The 16,979-nt window shown below is 38.9% G+C and overlaps 3 protein-coding genes across 3 annotated transcripts; 1 reads left to right on the forward strand and 2 right to left on the reverse strand.

The window, feature by feature from the left end:
• Positions 1–303: 303 nt before the first annotated feature.
• On the reverse strand, positions 304–3,175 carry LOC113761037 (ATP synthase subunit delta', mitochondrial-like). The gene is made up of 2 exons (XM_027303848.1): positions 2,791–3,175; positions 304–914 (listed from the first exon to the last, which is right to left on the reverse strand). The coding sequence occupies exons 1-2, from the start codon at positions 3,052–3,054 to the stop codon at positions 570–572; spliced, it is 609 nt and encodes a 202-aa protein (XP_027159649.1). The 5' UTR covers positions 3,055–3,175; the 3' UTR covers positions 304–569.
• Positions 3,176–10,301: 7,126 nt separating this feature from the next.
• Positions 10,302–12,635, forward strand: LOC113773456 (pentatricopeptide repeat-containing protein At1g02060, chloroplastic). Its single transcript, XM_027318107.1, has one exon. It carries the CDS (start codon positions 10,302–10,304, stop codon positions 12,546–12,548), a length of 2,247 nt encoding a protein of 748 aa, XP_027173908.1. The 3' UTR covers positions 12,549–12,635.
• Positions 12,636–13,584: 949 nt separating this feature from the next.
• Positions 13,585–16,425, reverse strand: LOC113773466 (cell division cycle 20.5, cofactor of APC complex-like). The gene is made up of 8 exons (XM_027318114.1): positions 16,342–16,425; positions 16,097–16,195; positions 15,449–15,637; positions 14,932–15,201; positions 14,720–14,822; positions 14,297–14,613; positions 13,835–14,002; positions 13,585–13,728 (listed from the first exon to the last, which is right to left on the reverse strand). The coding sequence occupies exons 1-8, from the start codon at positions 16,423–16,425 to the stop codon at positions 13,585–13,587; spliced, it is 1,374 nt and encodes a 457-aa protein (XP_027173915.1).
• Between the last annotated feature and the right edge of the window lie 554 nt (positions 16,426–16,979).

The following is a 16,979-nucleotide window of genomic DNA, read 5'->3' on the forward strand; positions in this document are numbered from 1 at the left end:
TAATTTTTAATTTTTTTAAAAAGGCATCAATACTAGCATGAAGTCCACCAAATTACAAGTTGAAAAATCATGTCGGCTAATTGCTATTCTAAGGGGGAAGGCTAAGAATGTGCTGACCATACAAGCTTGAAATCTTGTGGCAAAGAGCTTCTGGTGTTTGGAACACTTCCCATGCCTGGTTAGGCCCTCGTTAAGTATTTCAGTGAGAGACTTATAAACTGATGACAATAATAAGGGCCGGTGACTATGAGGATCAATAACACAAACATATGCTAAACGGCAAAGCATTCATATTGGAGAAAATTCAGCAGAAAAATGCTAGTATATTCCAATTGATTCCCTCAATTTAGTATAGAGGATGTCGCATGAGATTCTGACAAAACACAACGTTATTCAGCTTGATCCTAATGCTTATTTAACTTCCAGTATAAGATCGGACAGCAAGATAGTTGTACAGATAAAACAAACTTAAAATTGCCTTTCCAAGTTAGGTACAAATGAGTCACTCAAGCAAAGACTGAAAATAGGAGATAAACAGAATGGATTCGGACTTAGTCTCTTTGGAAGCCTTAACCTGTAAGAGCAGCATTAAGAGCGCTGTGTACGTCAACCCCGATTTGAGCTTCAGCTTTCTCCACATCTGTTGATGCAGAGCTTAGTTTCTGCGTAAACTCCGCAAGGCCCTTTTGAACAAGGTTTTGATCAAATTGGTCAACAGGCGCAGCCTCCACAGCAATGATATCTGCGACTGAATTTGCATGTATAAATGCAAATCCACCACTTACAAAGTATTTAGTCACATCATTGCCTTCATGAACTGATAAGACGCCTGGCTTCAGCTCTGCAATTGTGGCTACATGCCCTGGCAACACACCCATCTGCCCGGTAGTTGCAGGGACAATGACCATATCAACCTGAAAGAAAGGAGGAAAAGCCACCAAAATGAGATCCTCGTGTTCTGCAGCTTATAGCCTATTGTGATAACAAAAAGCAAATCATTTAAATCTTTAGGCCATAAACCAAAATGCATAACTACCAAAGAAGGGTTTCAAGCAAATTTGTGAAGGATAGAAAGTGTCAAGACACTATCCATCTAATTAAATGCAGATGGGTCAACACCATTTGTATAAGCAGCTTGTAGCTGCCCAGTATGCAACTCTTTTCCCCTGGACAAACTACCCACTAGTATTCCAGAGTTGTCGTCTCCAGATACAAGATTCTTCTCCTGTAATTTTACCCTATTATAATATCAAAGGGCAAATCCTCTTGAAGTTTAGGCTATAACACCAAACTACAGAACTATCAGAACCATTAAGACGGGAAGAGGGCCTAACATAAGATTCTGGAACATTTGGAACACTGCACCTCCCCAATGCACCATCTTGCTTACATATTTATCATAAGATAAACCAACCCGATAAAGAATACTTTAGATTTGATATTTACCTTATGGCACCTTCCAGATAATGGTCTTAATGATAACTCCCATATAAATTGAGCAACTGATATTAATGCATTATGCAGTAGATACAGGTAGATGGTCTGACACAAAAATGGAAGGAAATTGTACTTTCCAACATATTGCTCATTTTAGTGTGTATTAGCAATCACCCAACAGATAAGCTTGCCAGGCTTTGATAACCCTTTCATACCTTCTGGTTAACAGCTCATACAAAAAACCCTTTTAGTATGTATGTCTACGATTAGTTTGTCATATTAGCAACACAAGCACTCTAGTTTTCCTCAGAAAATAAAAGACAGAAAGAAATAAAAGTAAACTCGAAAACACATAGTAAGAAGGAAGTCGAAAGCCATATGGTAGGTTAAAAAATCATTAGTCTCTCAAGTGCCTATCCAGTGTGGCATCTCTACAGTCGCAGTTATATATGTTCGATAAACATACCAATGACTAGCACTAGAGTTGACAAGCCTACTTCGCATAGTTTCTGAATTTTCAACCAGTCATAAGCTACCATGTGCCATGACAGGTACAATGAGCTATGCACCTTCTACGATCATTAGCCTAGACACCTTAGAAGCAGAGTGTTACTCAATGGAATTCTTGAGATGTGGAAATGGACCACAGAACAAAACTGTAGATGCTTTCCCTGTCACCTAACTTGCAAGTAATTCAACAAATTTCTCTTTTCTTCCTGTATGAGCAATTCAACAGCATTCTTTCCAGATGATCACGTGAGATTTCTTTTCTGATGACCGCTTTTCAGATGATACCAGAGGAACCTTTGTGCTAGCTCAATATATGCCACTTCATCGTGCTTTGCCAATTTAAAAAAGTTTTCTTGTCTTCAAGAAAATACTATTGCATTTAAACTTACAGCCACAAACCCACCCCTAATCTCCCACATGTAGCTCATCAATAACTACCTATTAAACATAACTTCATGAGAAGGGCATCAGCAACTCAAACCGTAACTTTCTCGAAGAACTAATGGCATAACAACAGCTCCTTATCAAGGGAAAGTTTCCAACTTCTACCGTACATCATAGCCAAAATGCTATTCAATTGAAATTCCAAAATTAATTCTGTTCCATAACAGGGCATTGAGACTTCCAGACAAAATTTTGTCAGAATCTCAGAATTTCTTTGGCCAACAACCTTCCTCTTTCAATATAAACTTCCAAAATCGTTCATTGTCACACTATATCTTAGCTATTATTGCACAGAACAAGGAACTAAACTAAAGATCTAATAAGTGGAATTTTAAAAAATGTAACGCCAATACAGCATCACAATCTATTCATAAGTAGAAAATGAATGGGTGTAATTACCTCTTTTGCGGAGAAAATGGAGTTGTAAGGAAGGACGACGTTGATTGTGAGCTTGGAAGGGATGGTGGACGGCGTCGGAGGTCGAGGAGCCATGAAAGCGGAGGGTGTCTTCGGAGGCTCAATGTTTGGGATGGTCGATCTCCAAGACTCGACGAACTTGGCGTCAACGGGAGTCTCGGCCGGAACATTGGTGGAGAATGGGCGGCGCCATCTCATGGCGGAGGAGGTGGCTCTTGAAAGCAATCGTGGGGCGTGTCGAAGCATCTTTTCCTTGAGTCGGGTTTTCGGGACGGATCTTTCACTGGGGTCCGGCGGCGAGCTGAAATGGGAGAGAGGCGAAGAAAATGAAAAACCGGCTCACAGTTTGCGGTGACTGTTGAGTACGAGTGTACGACAGAGTTGTGGAGCTTTCGGGTTTGGACTGAAATTGATTGGGTTGGTTGCCATTTACTTGTGGGCCTCACAATGGCCTACGGGGGCTGAAGCAGGCATTTTGTTGCGCTAAATGGGTATATCATAAACTCAGGCCCATTATTCATTCATCCATTAAAGTCAATTAGCTTTTGGCTCTTGTCTTTCTGTATATTTTTTTTATTTTTTTATTATTTAATACATTTGGTATTTTCTGGTGGAAAGCAATGGCCGACTTTGTATCTTTCTCATTTTTGGTTAAGAAGTTAATGCAACAGGGTGCGTGCTCTGGGATGTAATGACCAGCTCTTCAAGGTCTCAGTTACATAATAAATTTGACCCTTTGTCCTTTTTGCCTTTTCTTTAATATTCACTTCCTCAGCCAACTACCCTTTTATCTATAAGGATAACAAAGAACGTTTTCGAAAAATCACTGAAGACATCTAAAAATTTCATTCAACTTTCCCCGCACTTTTACTCTTTCCCAAAAGAAAAGGAAAAAAAAAAAAAGGTCACCAAAAATGAGCCTTGCATTTGCACTTGTCTCAAACCATGTTTTTAAATTCGGACCGGACCGGCCGGTTCGACCGGTTGAACCGGGAACCGGAGACATGTCCGGTCCGAGTTTGTTCAAAAACTCGGGTGACAAAGACTCGGTCAAAACCGGTCAAAATCCGGGTTTGACCGGAAACTTGGAACAACCGGGAAAACCCGGTTCTTTTTGAGCATCCAATTTCTGCTATTCTTACCAGATTTTTTTTTCTAACATCCAATTTCTGCTATGTTTCTCCCAAAATTTTCAGCATGAATATCGATCCTTGAGTGCAGATTCGACGGCAACAGCAGTGGTATAGTCACATATGGCTATTCTAACACAAATATTGAAAGATCTAAAGTTAAAATTAAGAGAATTGAGAAAAAAAAGGAAGAGAAATTGATGATTTTCCAGACTGTGTCTAGAAATCATTTATAGTTGAGCCACGTTTTCCTTTGGCAGACCCAGCTTCAGCATTTGACAGAAGAAACTTAATGTGAGTTGATGATTCTCGCCCAACAAAAAAAATAGTGTTGATGATTTTCATGTGGTAAATAGAAAAGAAATGCAAAGATATAGAAGTGAAAAAGGGACAAAAGAAAAAAAAAAAAGAAACAGAAGGAGGAATGCGTCTGTACTCTGGAGAAGAAAGGATGGGATGGAGAGGACGATGACGGCCTACGAGACTTTGAGAGAAAAAAGAACGGAAAGATCTAGGGAAATCAGCTTGGGGTTTCAAAGTTTTGTCAATTTTATGGTTTGACCCCTAGAGTGATAGAAAACTGTAAACATGCCTAAAAATCTTTATAATTTGTAGCTTCTGCCCTAAATTCTAGTATTATTTTTCAAATAAGGCCTCTAATTTAGTTCTAACTTCTAAACTTGTTGAATATGATTAAATGATATAGATTGCTACTTGACTATATTACTTTATTTGTATTTTCTTGTAAAATATCTTAGAACCACCAAATATACATGAACATACCTTTCTCAAGATTATTACATTTTTAGAAATTTTACATAGCATATTAATTTTTAAAATTAAACATATTTATGACATCATGATGATGTCACCCGGTTCTTAGATGGGTTCGACCCCGGTCGAACCCATTGACCCCTGACCCCTGACCTCGACCGAGTCATTGTCCGGTCCGAGTTTCAAAACATAGGTCTCAAAGAGCCAGAGGACCCTCTGAACAATCCTAATCCCTATGCTAGAAAAACTATTGAAGCCTGTGGTCTAAACTAGTCCACTTGTCAAAAATTAACTACTCCTGAAACAAGTTTGTTTCGGGTCTAGTATTTGTGCATTTTCTTCTGTGCCCAAAAGCTAAGCAACTTCCATGTTATGGCGTTGAATTGGAAGTGATATCGATAATACCTTTGCGACTTTTTTTTTTTTGAAGAAATTTGTCAAACATGTAACTCAATATTGTTTCTGAAGAATTTTTTTTTTTTAATCATTCTCGCACCATACAGTAGCTATTATTGCGTACAACATGGAATTAAATTGAAGATATAGCAACTGGAATTTTCAAACATGTAACTCAATATATTTTACAAATAAAACTCGTGAGTAAAGAGGAGAGGGGAGAAAGAGGAAGGAGGAGAGGGGCAGTGGGAGGCGGCAAATTTTTATAATTTTTTTAAAAAATATCTCAACAAAATTTTAATTTCTTAAAACATTCCAAAATACATTCTATTCAAACTGACATTTACTGTAAAAATTTTAACATATATCGCAACATCTTCGAAAGTATCTAATCTATACTGAGGCGTAATTTTATACTCTTTGTACTAGTCAGTTTATGGATTTAAATCTTCGGTTAAAATATAAAAGCATTTCGTTTAATTATAAACAGTAACAACTAATAATTGGAGTGTGAGTTTTTTCTAGAAAAAATTTTAAAATATTTTCCAAGACATTTTTAATGATCTTTTTATTTCACAGATATCATATTGTTACGGTATATTTTTTAACAAAAACTTTTAAAAATTACAATCTGAATGGGAAATTTTGCTTGAAGATTAACTCCTACTTCTCAAAACATTGATAACGCCCATTGCTAATTCACTCATGAGGATTAAGGAAAATTTTGCTTAAAAAATTAACTCCAATTTCCTTAAAGATTAACTCCCACTTCTCAAAACTTGGATAATGTCCATTGCTAATTCAGTCACGAGGATTAAGGGAAATTTGGCTTAAAGATTAACTCCTACTTCTCAAACTTGGATAATGTTCGCTTCTGATTCACTCATGAGAATTAATTAACTTCTGGCTTTTTGTGTTTTTGGGAAATTTTGCTTAAAGATTAACTCCCGCTTCTCATTTGTTGTTGATTCACTGATTCACTCATGAGCATAATTAGCTTCTGGCTTTTTTGTGTTTCTGGGAAATTTTGCTTAAAGATTAACTCCCGCTTCTCAAAACTTGGATAACGTCTGTTGCTTAAAGATCAACTCATGAGGATTAATTAGCTTTTGGCATTTTGTGTTTTTGGGAAATTTTGCTTAAAGGCTTAAAAATTAACTCCCACTTCTCAAACTTGGATAATGTCCGTTGCTTAAAGATCAACTCATGAGGATTAATTAGCTTTTGGCTTTTTGTGTTTCTGGAAAATTTTGCTTAAAGATTAACTCCCACTTCCCAAAAATTGGATAACGTCAGTTGCTGATTCACTCATGATTTGCTTAAAGATTAACTCCCACTTTTCAAAACTTGGATAACGTCCGTTGCTGATTCACTCATGAGGATTAATTAGCTTATGATTTTTTGTGTTTCTGGGAAATTTTTGTTAAAGATTAACTCCCGCTTCTCAAAACTTGGATAACGTCGTTTTGCCTTAAAGATCAACTCATGAGGATTAATTTAGCTTTTTGGCATTTTGTGTTTTTGGGAAATTTTGCTTAAAGGCTTAAAGATTAACTCCCACTTCTCAAACTTGGATAATGTCCGTTGCTTAAAGATCAACTCATGAGGATTAATTAGCTTTTGGCTTTTTGTGTTTCTGGGAAATTTTGCTTAAAGATTAACTCCCACTTCCCAAAAATTGGATAACGTCCGTTGCTGATTCACTCATGATTTGCTTAAAGATTAACTCCCACTTCTCAAACTTGGATAATGTCCGTTGCTTAAAGATTCAATCTCAATGAGGATTAGATGATTTAGGCTTTTTGGCTTTTTGTGTTCTGTGACAAGCCTTGCCAACTTTCGCCTAAAGTGCGTAACCGAAAGGGGTTAGCGATGTGCCTGCTCCGAGCTCTCGGCCAGGACTAGCGGATGGGCCGTTTACGTCATCTAATAGCGTTCCGGAACTATACCAATGCGCCGGCAAGCAAGTCAAAATGGCAACATAACCCAAAATAGAAGAAAATGAAATTCCGGAGTCGGCCCCAATGATAGTACCGACCGTCAGAACCCAAACCGAAAGAAAGCACGAAAAGCATTCACATCTGAACTTTAGCGATTACAATCCAAAATGACATACAAAAGTTTTCAAAAGTTAATACATATAGCACGGTTTGCCAATCAAAAGAGAAAGACGCCCCAAAGTACACTTATGGGTTTTGACTACATGAGTTAATTACAGTAAAGGATATGTTCAACTAGCTCAATTTGGCAGGCATTTGTCAAATGCCAGACGCAAAAGGGTTTTAATTTTCCCCATGTAAGGAAATACAAAGGAACAGAAAGGGGTGAGCTTGCGGCTCCATGAGGTATCCAAACATCATAGCAGAAAAATCATGGCATTTCACACATTGTTAACCAAATCAGATACACATAGCAGATGTAAAAGCAAAGGAACTGCAATGATTCAAATCAGAAGGATACGGGTGGCTCTACAGGAGGAGCTAAATTTCCAGCGCAGTACTTGATCCAAACCGGTTGACTCTCCGTCAACGTATATAGAACCAAACGTCCGTAGACCCCTCTTTACACCGAATTCCGTCCACCAAACACCCCTTTACCGGGCCCGCTCACCTCAAACGAACAAAATGGTAATACTCGAGTATACCCGGAATCAAGGGTCTCAATACCCAAAATCCCCGAACAGACTACCGTGGTTCGTTATCTAATCGTCCAGGCCCTTGCCGGCCCGACTCGAATAACTTAGCCACAGGACTGAGCTCATAGGTCATAGAAATCCGAACAGATGCAGACACAGATAACAGATTCAAATTTTGCATAGTAAATTGGCATATGAACAGACAAGAGAACGAGTGTGATAAAGTACACTTCTCAAACTTGGATAATGTCCGTTGCTTAAAGATCAACTCATGAGGATTAATTAGCTTTTGACTTTTTGTGTTTCTGGAAAATTTTGCTTAAAGATTAACTCCCACTTCCCAAAAATTGGATAACGTCAGTTGCTGATTCACTCATGATTTGCTTAAAGATTAACTCCCACTTTTCAAAACTTGGATAACGTCCGTTGCTGATTCACTCATGAGGATTAATTAGCTTATGATTTTTTGTGTTTCTGGGAAATTTTGCTTAAAGATTAACTCCCACTTCCCAAAAATTGGATAACGTCCGTTGCTGATTCACTCATTATTTGCTTAAAGATTAACTCCCGCTTCTCAAAACTTGGATAACGTCCGTTGCTGATTCACTCATGAGGACTAATTAGCTTCTGGCTTTTTTGTGTTTCTGGGAAATTTTGCTTAAAGATTAACTCCCGCTTCTCAAAACTTGGATAACGTCTGTTGCTTAAAGATCAACTCATGAGGATTAATTAGCTTTTGGCATTTTGTGTTTTTGGGAAATTTTGCTTAAAGGCTTAAAAATTAACTCCCACTTCTCAAACTTGGATAATGTCCGTTGCTTAAAGATCAACTCATGAGGATTAATTAGCTTTTGGCTTTTTGTGTTTCTGGAAAATTTTGCTTAAAGATTAACTCCCACTTCCCAAAAATTGGATAACGTCAGTTGCTGATTCACTCATGATTTGCTTAAAGATTAACTCCCACTTTTCAAAACTTGGATAACGTCCGTTGCTGATTCACTCATGAGGATTAATTAGCTTATGATTTTTTGTGTTTCTGGGAAATTTTGCTTAAAGATTAACTCCCACTTCCCAAAAATTGGATAACGTCCGTTGCTGATTCACTCATTATTTGCTTAAAGATTAACTCCCGCTTCTCAAAACTTGGATAACGTCCGTTGCTGATTCACTCATGAGGACTAATTAGCTTCTGGCTTTTTTGTGTTTCTGGGAAATTTTGCTTAAAGATTAACTCCCGCTTCTCAAAACTTGGATAACGTCTATTGCTGATTCACTCATCAGAATTAATTAGCTTATGACTTTTTGTGTTTATGGGAAATTTTGCTTAAAGATTAACTCCCACTTCTCAAAACTTGGATAACGTCTGTTGCTGATTCACTTCTGAGGATTAATTAGCTTTTGGCTTTTTGTGGTTTTGGGCGTTTTTTCCTTTGTTTTTTTCCGGTAATTTGTTGGAAAGAAATTACCCGCTTTGTATCTTTCTCATTTTTGGCCGAACAAGTGAACGGGACACTACGCGTTATTGGCCTTGTCCTCTTATTCACTGATTCATGAGATCCTCGAGCCAATGCCCGCTATCTACAACTATAAATGCACTACTCAGCAGAGCAAAATTTTCAAGAAACAGTTGAAGCCATCTACAGAATTTCATTTAACTTTCTCTTCTGCACTTTTTGCTTTTCATAATGATGATGAAATCCTCTGGAGTTGCATTGTGCTGGTGCTTGGTGGTACTGTTGCTGGTGGGTCTGGGGCAAATCCAAGAGGCGGAGGCAGCCGGCTGCAATCCTCAAGCATTGAGTCCATGCCTGCCTTCCATCGTAAACGGCACCCCACCGACCAAAGAATGCTGCACAAATGCCAAGGAACAGGAGCCGTGCCTTTGCAATTTTATCAAAGATCCAGCATACGGCAAGATTATAAAAAATCCCAATACCAAAAAAACTCTTGAAGCTTGTGGTCTGAAATGGCCAACTTGTCCATAATCGACCGCTCCATTAAAGTTTATTTCGGGCTAGTCAAATGTATCTTCTCTTATATGCTCGAAAACTGGCAACGATCTCATGTAATGGTGCTGAACGAGAAATAAAATATCAATAATATCTATGCTCCTTTTTCTGTTAAAAAAGGATTTGTTAAACCAATCAACTTTTACTTGATCAATCAACAATCGCATCACTCACATGCTAAAAACAGGAAGCTAGCTTGTATTAGGATTAGGATGACAACCTAAACTAAGGACACTAGCTTGTATTCATCTCCTGTACTGTGTTACATGGTCAGATGGTTTATGCTTGAATAAACAAGGAATTGGTGGTGGAACTAAATGTCCAAATTTTTGCAAGGAGTGGAGCAATTTCTAAACTTTATATGCTCACCTTCCAAACTAGCAACAATTTTTGCTCTCCCCCCCCCCCCCCCCCCCCTTCTTTTTTTCTCTAAATCCCCAGAAGATCTTTCAATTTCAGCAAACAGTGAAAAAAAGAAAAGAAAATGGTAAAATACTCCTATAATACACCCGCCTGGCGCCAGCAGCCGCGCGCCCAACACATTTCAGCATGGCCGCCAATTTGAGTCCAAGAGCCCAAACATTCTGCAACTGCAAAGCACCACGTCCACCTCCTTCACCATTTATCAAACACCATTCATCTCAACCAGAAACCGCCGCCAAAAACAGCAATCACAAGGCTACGGTTGGTAGAAGCAATGGCCATGCCCAATTATCCAAATCAAAATCATCATCTACCAAAACTAAGAGAGCCCGAACCATGGCCAGACTGATTAATGCCAGGCCCTGGTCAACCGATCTTCAAGCCTCACTCGCCCAATCCTCACTTTCCCAAACCACCGTCCTTCAAACTCTGCGCCTCATCACAACCCCTGCCAAAGCCCTCCATTTCTTCCACTGGGCTTACAAATCGGGATTCACCCACACTCCTCAATCCTACTTCCTCATGCTTGAGCTCCTTTGCCAGGCAAGAAACTTCAACTCCGCCCGGAACTTTCTCTTATCCATTCCGAGAAAGTCTAATGGGGCTGTCCAGCTGGAGGATAAGCACTTTAACTGTTTGATTCGCGCCTTTGGCGAAGCTGGGCTCTTTAAAGAATCCCTGAAGATATTCAAAACCATGAAGTCCATTGGGGTTTCACCCTCTGTTATTACGTTCAATCATTTATTTTCAATTTTGCTCAAGAGGGGCAGAACCGGCATGGTCTTCGAACTGTTTGATGAAATGCTTGAGACGTATGGCGTGGAGCCTGATTTGTATAGTTTCAATATTTTGATAAGAGGGTTTTGTAAGAACTCTATGGTTGATGAAGGATTTAGGTTCTTTAAGAAAATGGAGAAGTTTAACTGCCAGCCGGATGTAATTACGTATAATACGATCATTGACGGTCTGTGTAAAGACGGTAGAGTGAAGATTGCGCATAATGTCATGAAGGGTATGCTTAATAAAGGTCCAAATTTGAGTCCTAATATTGTTACGTACACTACTTTGATCAGAGGGTATTGTGAGAAGCTGGAGATTGATGAAGCTTTAGACGTTTTTGAGGAGATAGCCTGTCGAGGGCTGAAACCGAATGAGATTACTTATAACACCCTTGTGCAAGGACTATGTGAGGCGCGTATGCTTAATAAGGTAAAAGAGATATTGGATGGTTGCGATGGAGAGAATGGAGGATTTGTTCCTGATACGTGTACTTTTAATACTCTGATGAATGCACATTGCAGCGACGGAAATTTAGATGGGGTATTCAAAATTTTTCAGAAGATGTCAGAGTTGAAGGTTCACCCTGATTCAGCAACATATAGTATGTTGATTCGGAGTTTCTGTGAGAAAGGGAATTTTGAGAAGGCAGAGGGATTGTTTCGAGAGTTATATGAGAAGGAGATCTTACTGCATGATGCAGGGTGTACACCTCTAGTTGCATCATACAACCCCATGTTCCGGTATTTGACTGAAAGTGGCAAGACAGAGATGGCTGAGAAAGTGTTCAAGCAGCTATTGAAAAGGGGAAGACAGGATGCTTCTGCTTTTAAAACAATTATGATGGGCCATTGCAGAGAAGGTACCGTTAAGGCTGCTTTTGAAATCTTGGTTTTGATGTTGAGGCGAGATTTTGTACCCGATTTTGAGACTTATGAATCCCTAATTGAGGGCCTTTTGGAGAAGGATGAACCGATTCTTGCTCATGAGACTTTAGAGAAGATGTTGAAGAGCTCTCATCTTCCTAGAACGTCTATTTTCCATCGAACTCTAGCTCGGCTTGTTAGTAAGGGTTGTGCTCATGAATCCTTCAGCATGGTGATGTTAATGTTAGAGAAAAAGATCAGACACAATCTGAATATAGCAACAGATACTGTAATAGTGTTATTTAAAGCTGGCATGCGGGATAAAGCTTTTGAGGTCGTTAGATGTCTCTATGAATATGGGTATATAATTAATATGGAAGAGTTAATTATTTTCCTCTGCAAGCAGAGAAAGCTATTAGAGGCTCGTGAGATGTTGCTTTTTGGCACAAAGAGTGGTCAGAGAGTTGATTTGGGTGTGTGCAACACAGTTTTAAATGGTCTGTGTAAGATCAAAAGAGTAAATGAGGCATTCGAACTTTACTATGAATTGTTAGAGCAAGGAATTCAACAGCCTTTAAGCTGTCTTCAAGAGTTAAGAGTAGCTCTTGAAGCTGAAGGAAGATCAAAAGAAGCTGAGTTTGTTTCTAAGAGAATGCTTAACCAGCATCCGTTGAATGGACCAATGTCGAACTCAAAGGCCTCGGGAAAAATCCCACACACTAGTAGATAATACTACGCATCAGCAATTTCTTGTACTAGTTTCCAGCATTTGTTTTCTGGCAATGTGGAACTAAATCTGCCAATCAACTGCAATACACTTGAGCAAAATGGAATATTTACTGTATAATTGCCATTGCTTTCTGTTTATTGTTTCATCTCTGCCTCTGCATGGCCTTGTATCTTCTGTTAGCCTAAGAATGTATCTCTAAGAATGTGTTTCCTAGAAAGACTATCCTTAAGAAAGGTCGCCAGCAGTCTGCACGGCACTGGACTTCACTGGCTTTTGAATCGATCCCCCTGCGTAGCAGTAGCACTTTTTTATTTTTTATAGGAAGAAAGAAAGTGCTGAATGAATCAACTCCTCCTCAAGGTCAAGCGTTCCCTTCCGAATACAATATATAGTACTAGAACTTGCATATGAGGTGATTGGGGGACAAGCACACACTTCCGTGGTCCATTTCTGTTAAAAAAACACTTAGACCACAATTTTGACCAAATCCATCCCGGGGTGGTTGTATGCGTATTTCCTGTTGCAAACTGCAACTGGCCAAGCAAGCAGTCCTAATTGATTCTAGTTATGGTATGGCCAGGATATGTGGGCATGAAAATTCTCTTCGATAAAACCTGTAATCATAAAATGAGACGGGATGGTTTGAGGGTATTGAAGAATTGTGCTAAGAGAAAAAGACGAAGGCAGAGCATAATGAACCGAAATTGGCTCCCGCTACTAATGAAGATTCAGATTCCTAACAAAATAATGTCATGTTATGGTCAACCTTCCATGTGCGAGATTCTGCAGTCGTATTAACACTCGAAAAATTCATGCAAGAGATAAAAAAGAAAGGCATATTCAGAAAAACGTAGGAAATAACTGAAAACTATTTTCAGCATACTATTTATTTTCAGGTGTCCGTTGATCTACCTTGTGTGATTGGAGACTCTGCAGTGGAAATAACTGTCAAACAAATATACACTCGAACTCAGATACGCTAAGAGATGAGATGATGATTGTTTTCAGTGTCTTGCGAAATTTTCAAGTGATCTATCTATCTTATAGGGGATGCCCTGAAAGCTAACAGGCTATCCAATCCTGAACTTCTTGGTTCATTAGCCTGAGGTGGGCCAAAAACTTCCCAGATGCTAATGGTCTCGTTTGCTCCAGCTGACGCCACTCTTAATCCATCTGGGCTCTGCATCAAATTTAAGATTTCTTAGCATGCTTATCTTTAGATTCAACAGGCAACTAGTTTTCTACAGTGTTGCTCTTGTTTCATTTATATGGACTAACTTTGGCACCTGAGTAAGATGGAGAACTCTGGAATCGCTTTTGCTTGACCCTCCTATTTTGGACATAGAAGGATACTTCCACAAGCAGAGCTGATTTCCACAGTCAGTGTTTCCCCAGCTAAACCCATGCCCACTCAGTATCTCTTTCTGATGCCTGTTCCATTGCAACGCACATACCTGCACCCATATGAGAAATCGAACTTAGTGATGTGCAGCATTCATATGTTCGTATAGACAGAGTCTTCAAAAGGAACCAGGCTTCAAGATACAACAGAAAGTTTCAGAAAATGCATTCAACTATCATCTCTCGGGGACTCAAAAGTGATAGCAGGACTAATGGATAGCGAAATTTCTGCAAATGCAGTCAATCTTCATGCATCAAAGACTTGAACTCATCATAACTGGATTACAGAATTTACCAAAGGTGATCACAGAATTTACTGGTAATCACTATGATTATTCTAGACCGACCTGGGCATGAGTATTTATGCTGTTAATGCAAACTCCTTTCTGCACATTCCATAACTTGAGACTGCCATCAAGAAGCCCTCCTCCAGAAGCTAGGACATCACTATTATACGGGCACCAAGCAAGGGCCTTGACCGCAGCACTGTGAGCATTCAAGCGATACATGTAGTGTGATGAGCTCATCTTAGATGCGTTCCAGATGTAGACAAGGTTGTCATCTCCCCCACTTGCTAGAATGTTGCTTCTTCTTGACCATTTCAAACTACAGACACCCCTAGTGTGTACTCTCAAGTAGCATGTCAAACTCTTCTTAGCTCTTACTGCCAAAGAGAATCGTAGAAATGCAGGTTAAGCAAACGAGGCTACATGCTTATTATGCTTGCAAAAGATTACATCGAAGATGAGAAGACTTAATTAGACTGGTACCATCATGGTTAATAATAGCTTTGTCATTGCCTCCAGATGTTAAGATGTGACCATTCCATTCTACAGATACCACTTTATTCTGATGGCCTCTTAGGCTTCTAACCTGCGCAAGAAATTCACCATCACAATGTTCAATATCTACAAATTTTTGAAGGTAATAATCACCGGTCAGTTCATCTAAAAAATATGAGACTAAAAGAAGCCACGCGTACGAGCTTTGAAGTCTCGGCATCCCAGAGCTGTACGTCAGAGCACATATGTCCAACAGCAATCTTTCTGGCATCCCCCGACCAGGCTAGACTTGTAGGATAATCACATTGACTGTCCACGTCCAATAATTTATGAATTGCTCTGTTACTAGGATTCCAGGTGTATAAGGCTGAGCCCAAAGCAACAGCAATCAAATTACCACTTCCCCAATCCAAGACATTCATATAGAAATCATCACTCAAGTTTGGTGCATCCAAAACAAGACTTTCTTTCTGCATCACAAAATCCAGAACTTTTTCTAAATAAGAAGTTTTAGCTGCAGCTTTCAAAGCAAATGAAACAGATTTAACATAGCAAAAAATTCTGCTAACAGTGTCTTTCTGGTTGGGGAAATAGATCTCAATTTTCAAGAATGTAATATTACTAGTTGGAGGGAAAGTAAAACATACTTTTCTGGTAACGTAGAAAACACATAATTCACCATGCATAATCTATAATAGTCTACACTTATAATTTCACCTTTGGGAAGGATCGATTTTTATTAGAATCCCTAGTATTTGTTGTGTCCTCGTCACTTCTCCGCATTTCATCAATAAGGCGCGAGGATTTTCTGCTGGATTTGGGGCTTCCCCTGAAGACTAGCATTCTGTAGGGCCTTCCTTCAACATCTAGAGTCAGATTCTCCTTTAATTTCCTGCTGTACTCCTCCTGATCAAGAAAACCAAAGAAGTGAATGTAGAATGACCTCAAAACTCTTAACATATGTTAAATTCTACACAAAATACAAGAATCCAAATTACGGAGGAACCAGCTTTTAGTTATCAATTAGCTCTTAGAACCCACCAACAAGATCGATCAATCAGCATTTGTACATTAGTTTCAGTGGCGTCTTCAAACAAGAAGAAAGACAATTGGAGAGCAATACCGTGAGTCTTGAAGAACTTAATGCACACATTAAATATAGTTTTGATGAGTTCTTAAACCCAAGAAAAAGACTCATAATCTGAAATATCTGATATAGTTTAATCTCAAACTTCAAGCAATGAACAAGATAAAATTAAGAAAAGTAACATAAAAATTACTAATACAGCAATCGAATCTTCAAGAACTTAATGAAAACTAACGTGAAGAAAAACTGAATATCCAGAAGAACAAAAAGCGACTAACACTGTATTTGGGCTTTTCCAACTCTTTAGTCCTGTTTGTCAATAAACTCTTGGCATGATCAAGATCCATCAGGCTCCTATTGGGTATAAATCTATCTCCCTGCGTGAAAATGATTCAAGAACTCAGTATTATATGGTGAAGTTTATGGAACACAAGCATGAAGAGTTCATTGAGAAAAAGTACTACAAAACTAAAGATGTTTAGGAACTCATGGTAAAATGAATCAAGAAAGTGCCGTGCAGTACCGGAAAGTCGTAGTCAACAGGACTGCGGAGGCGAGTTGGGGAGTAGCAACCAGATTGAAGTACCCAACTGGGATTTTCTCCCATTTGTCCAACACCGACGAAGAAACGCAGATAAGGAAGATGGAATGTGATTTAATGGGTTGCACCTTGCACCGAGATCGTGAATGAAGAAGAAGTTGATGTTGAATTCAGAAGTTTGTCACTACCGTTCTTTCGCGCCAAAGAAATGAAGTGTCCGTTCGCCGTAGGCTGTAGCAGTTGCTATTTATACATATCCCTTCCAGTTTTCCCTTTTTACCCCTTTTTTTTTTTTAATTAAGAGTTGACGGACTTGGTTGGGCAGATTCATGCAGAGGAAAGGGTCTGACCAAAAGGATAGAGGGGCCCAAAGAAGGTAATAGAATGGGGCCCAATACCAATGACAACGTGATTTTCAGACCAATTCGGCTTGGACAGGGGCAGGAGCAACAGTTCTTGAAGGTTATGTGCATAATATACACAGCATAATTTTATTTGTATTCGGTGTAACTCATTTTTAACAACATGTAATTTTAAAATAAAAATTTATGGACTCCACATATAATGTTAAAAACGAGATATAAGATAAAATTTAAATCTTATAATTTTTTTTTGACCAA

Source organism: Coffea eugenioides, chromosome 1, assembly GCF_003713205.1.
Source record: "Coffea eugenioides isolate CCC68of chromosome 1, Ceug_1.0, whole genome shotgun sequence".
Taxonomy (NCBI): domain Eukaryota; kingdom Viridiplantae; phylum Streptophyta; class Magnoliopsida; order Gentianales; family Rubiaceae; genus Coffea; species Coffea eugenioides.

Bases quoted from the DNA above. Each gene is read 5' to 3' on its own strand.
- LOC113773466 (XM_027318114.1), bottom strand. From the start codon at position 16,425: ATGGGAGAAAATCCCAGTTGGGTACTTCAATCTGGTTGCTACTCCCCA. The intron at 15,638-16,096 runs GTTAGTCGCTTT...TTTCTTGATCAG, and splicing joins TGGAAAAGCCCAAATACAGT to GAGGAGTACAGCAGGAAATT. The intron at 14,003-14,296 runs GTCGGTCTAGAA...ATATGGGTGCAG, and splicing joins GCATAAATACTCATGCCCAG to GTATGTGCGTTGCAATGGAA.
- LOC113773456 (XM_027318107.1), top strand. From the start codon at position 10,302: ATGGCCGCCAATTTGAGTCCAAGAGCCCAAACATTCTGCAACTGCAAA.
- LOC113761037 (XM_027303848.1), bottom strand. From the start codon at position 3,054: ATGCTTCGACACGCCCCACGATTGCTTTCAAGAGCCACCTCCTCCGCC. The intron at 915-2,790 runs GTAATTACACCC...CCTTTCTTTCAG, and splicing joins CCATTTTCTCCGCAAAAGAG to GTTGATATGGTCATTGTCCC.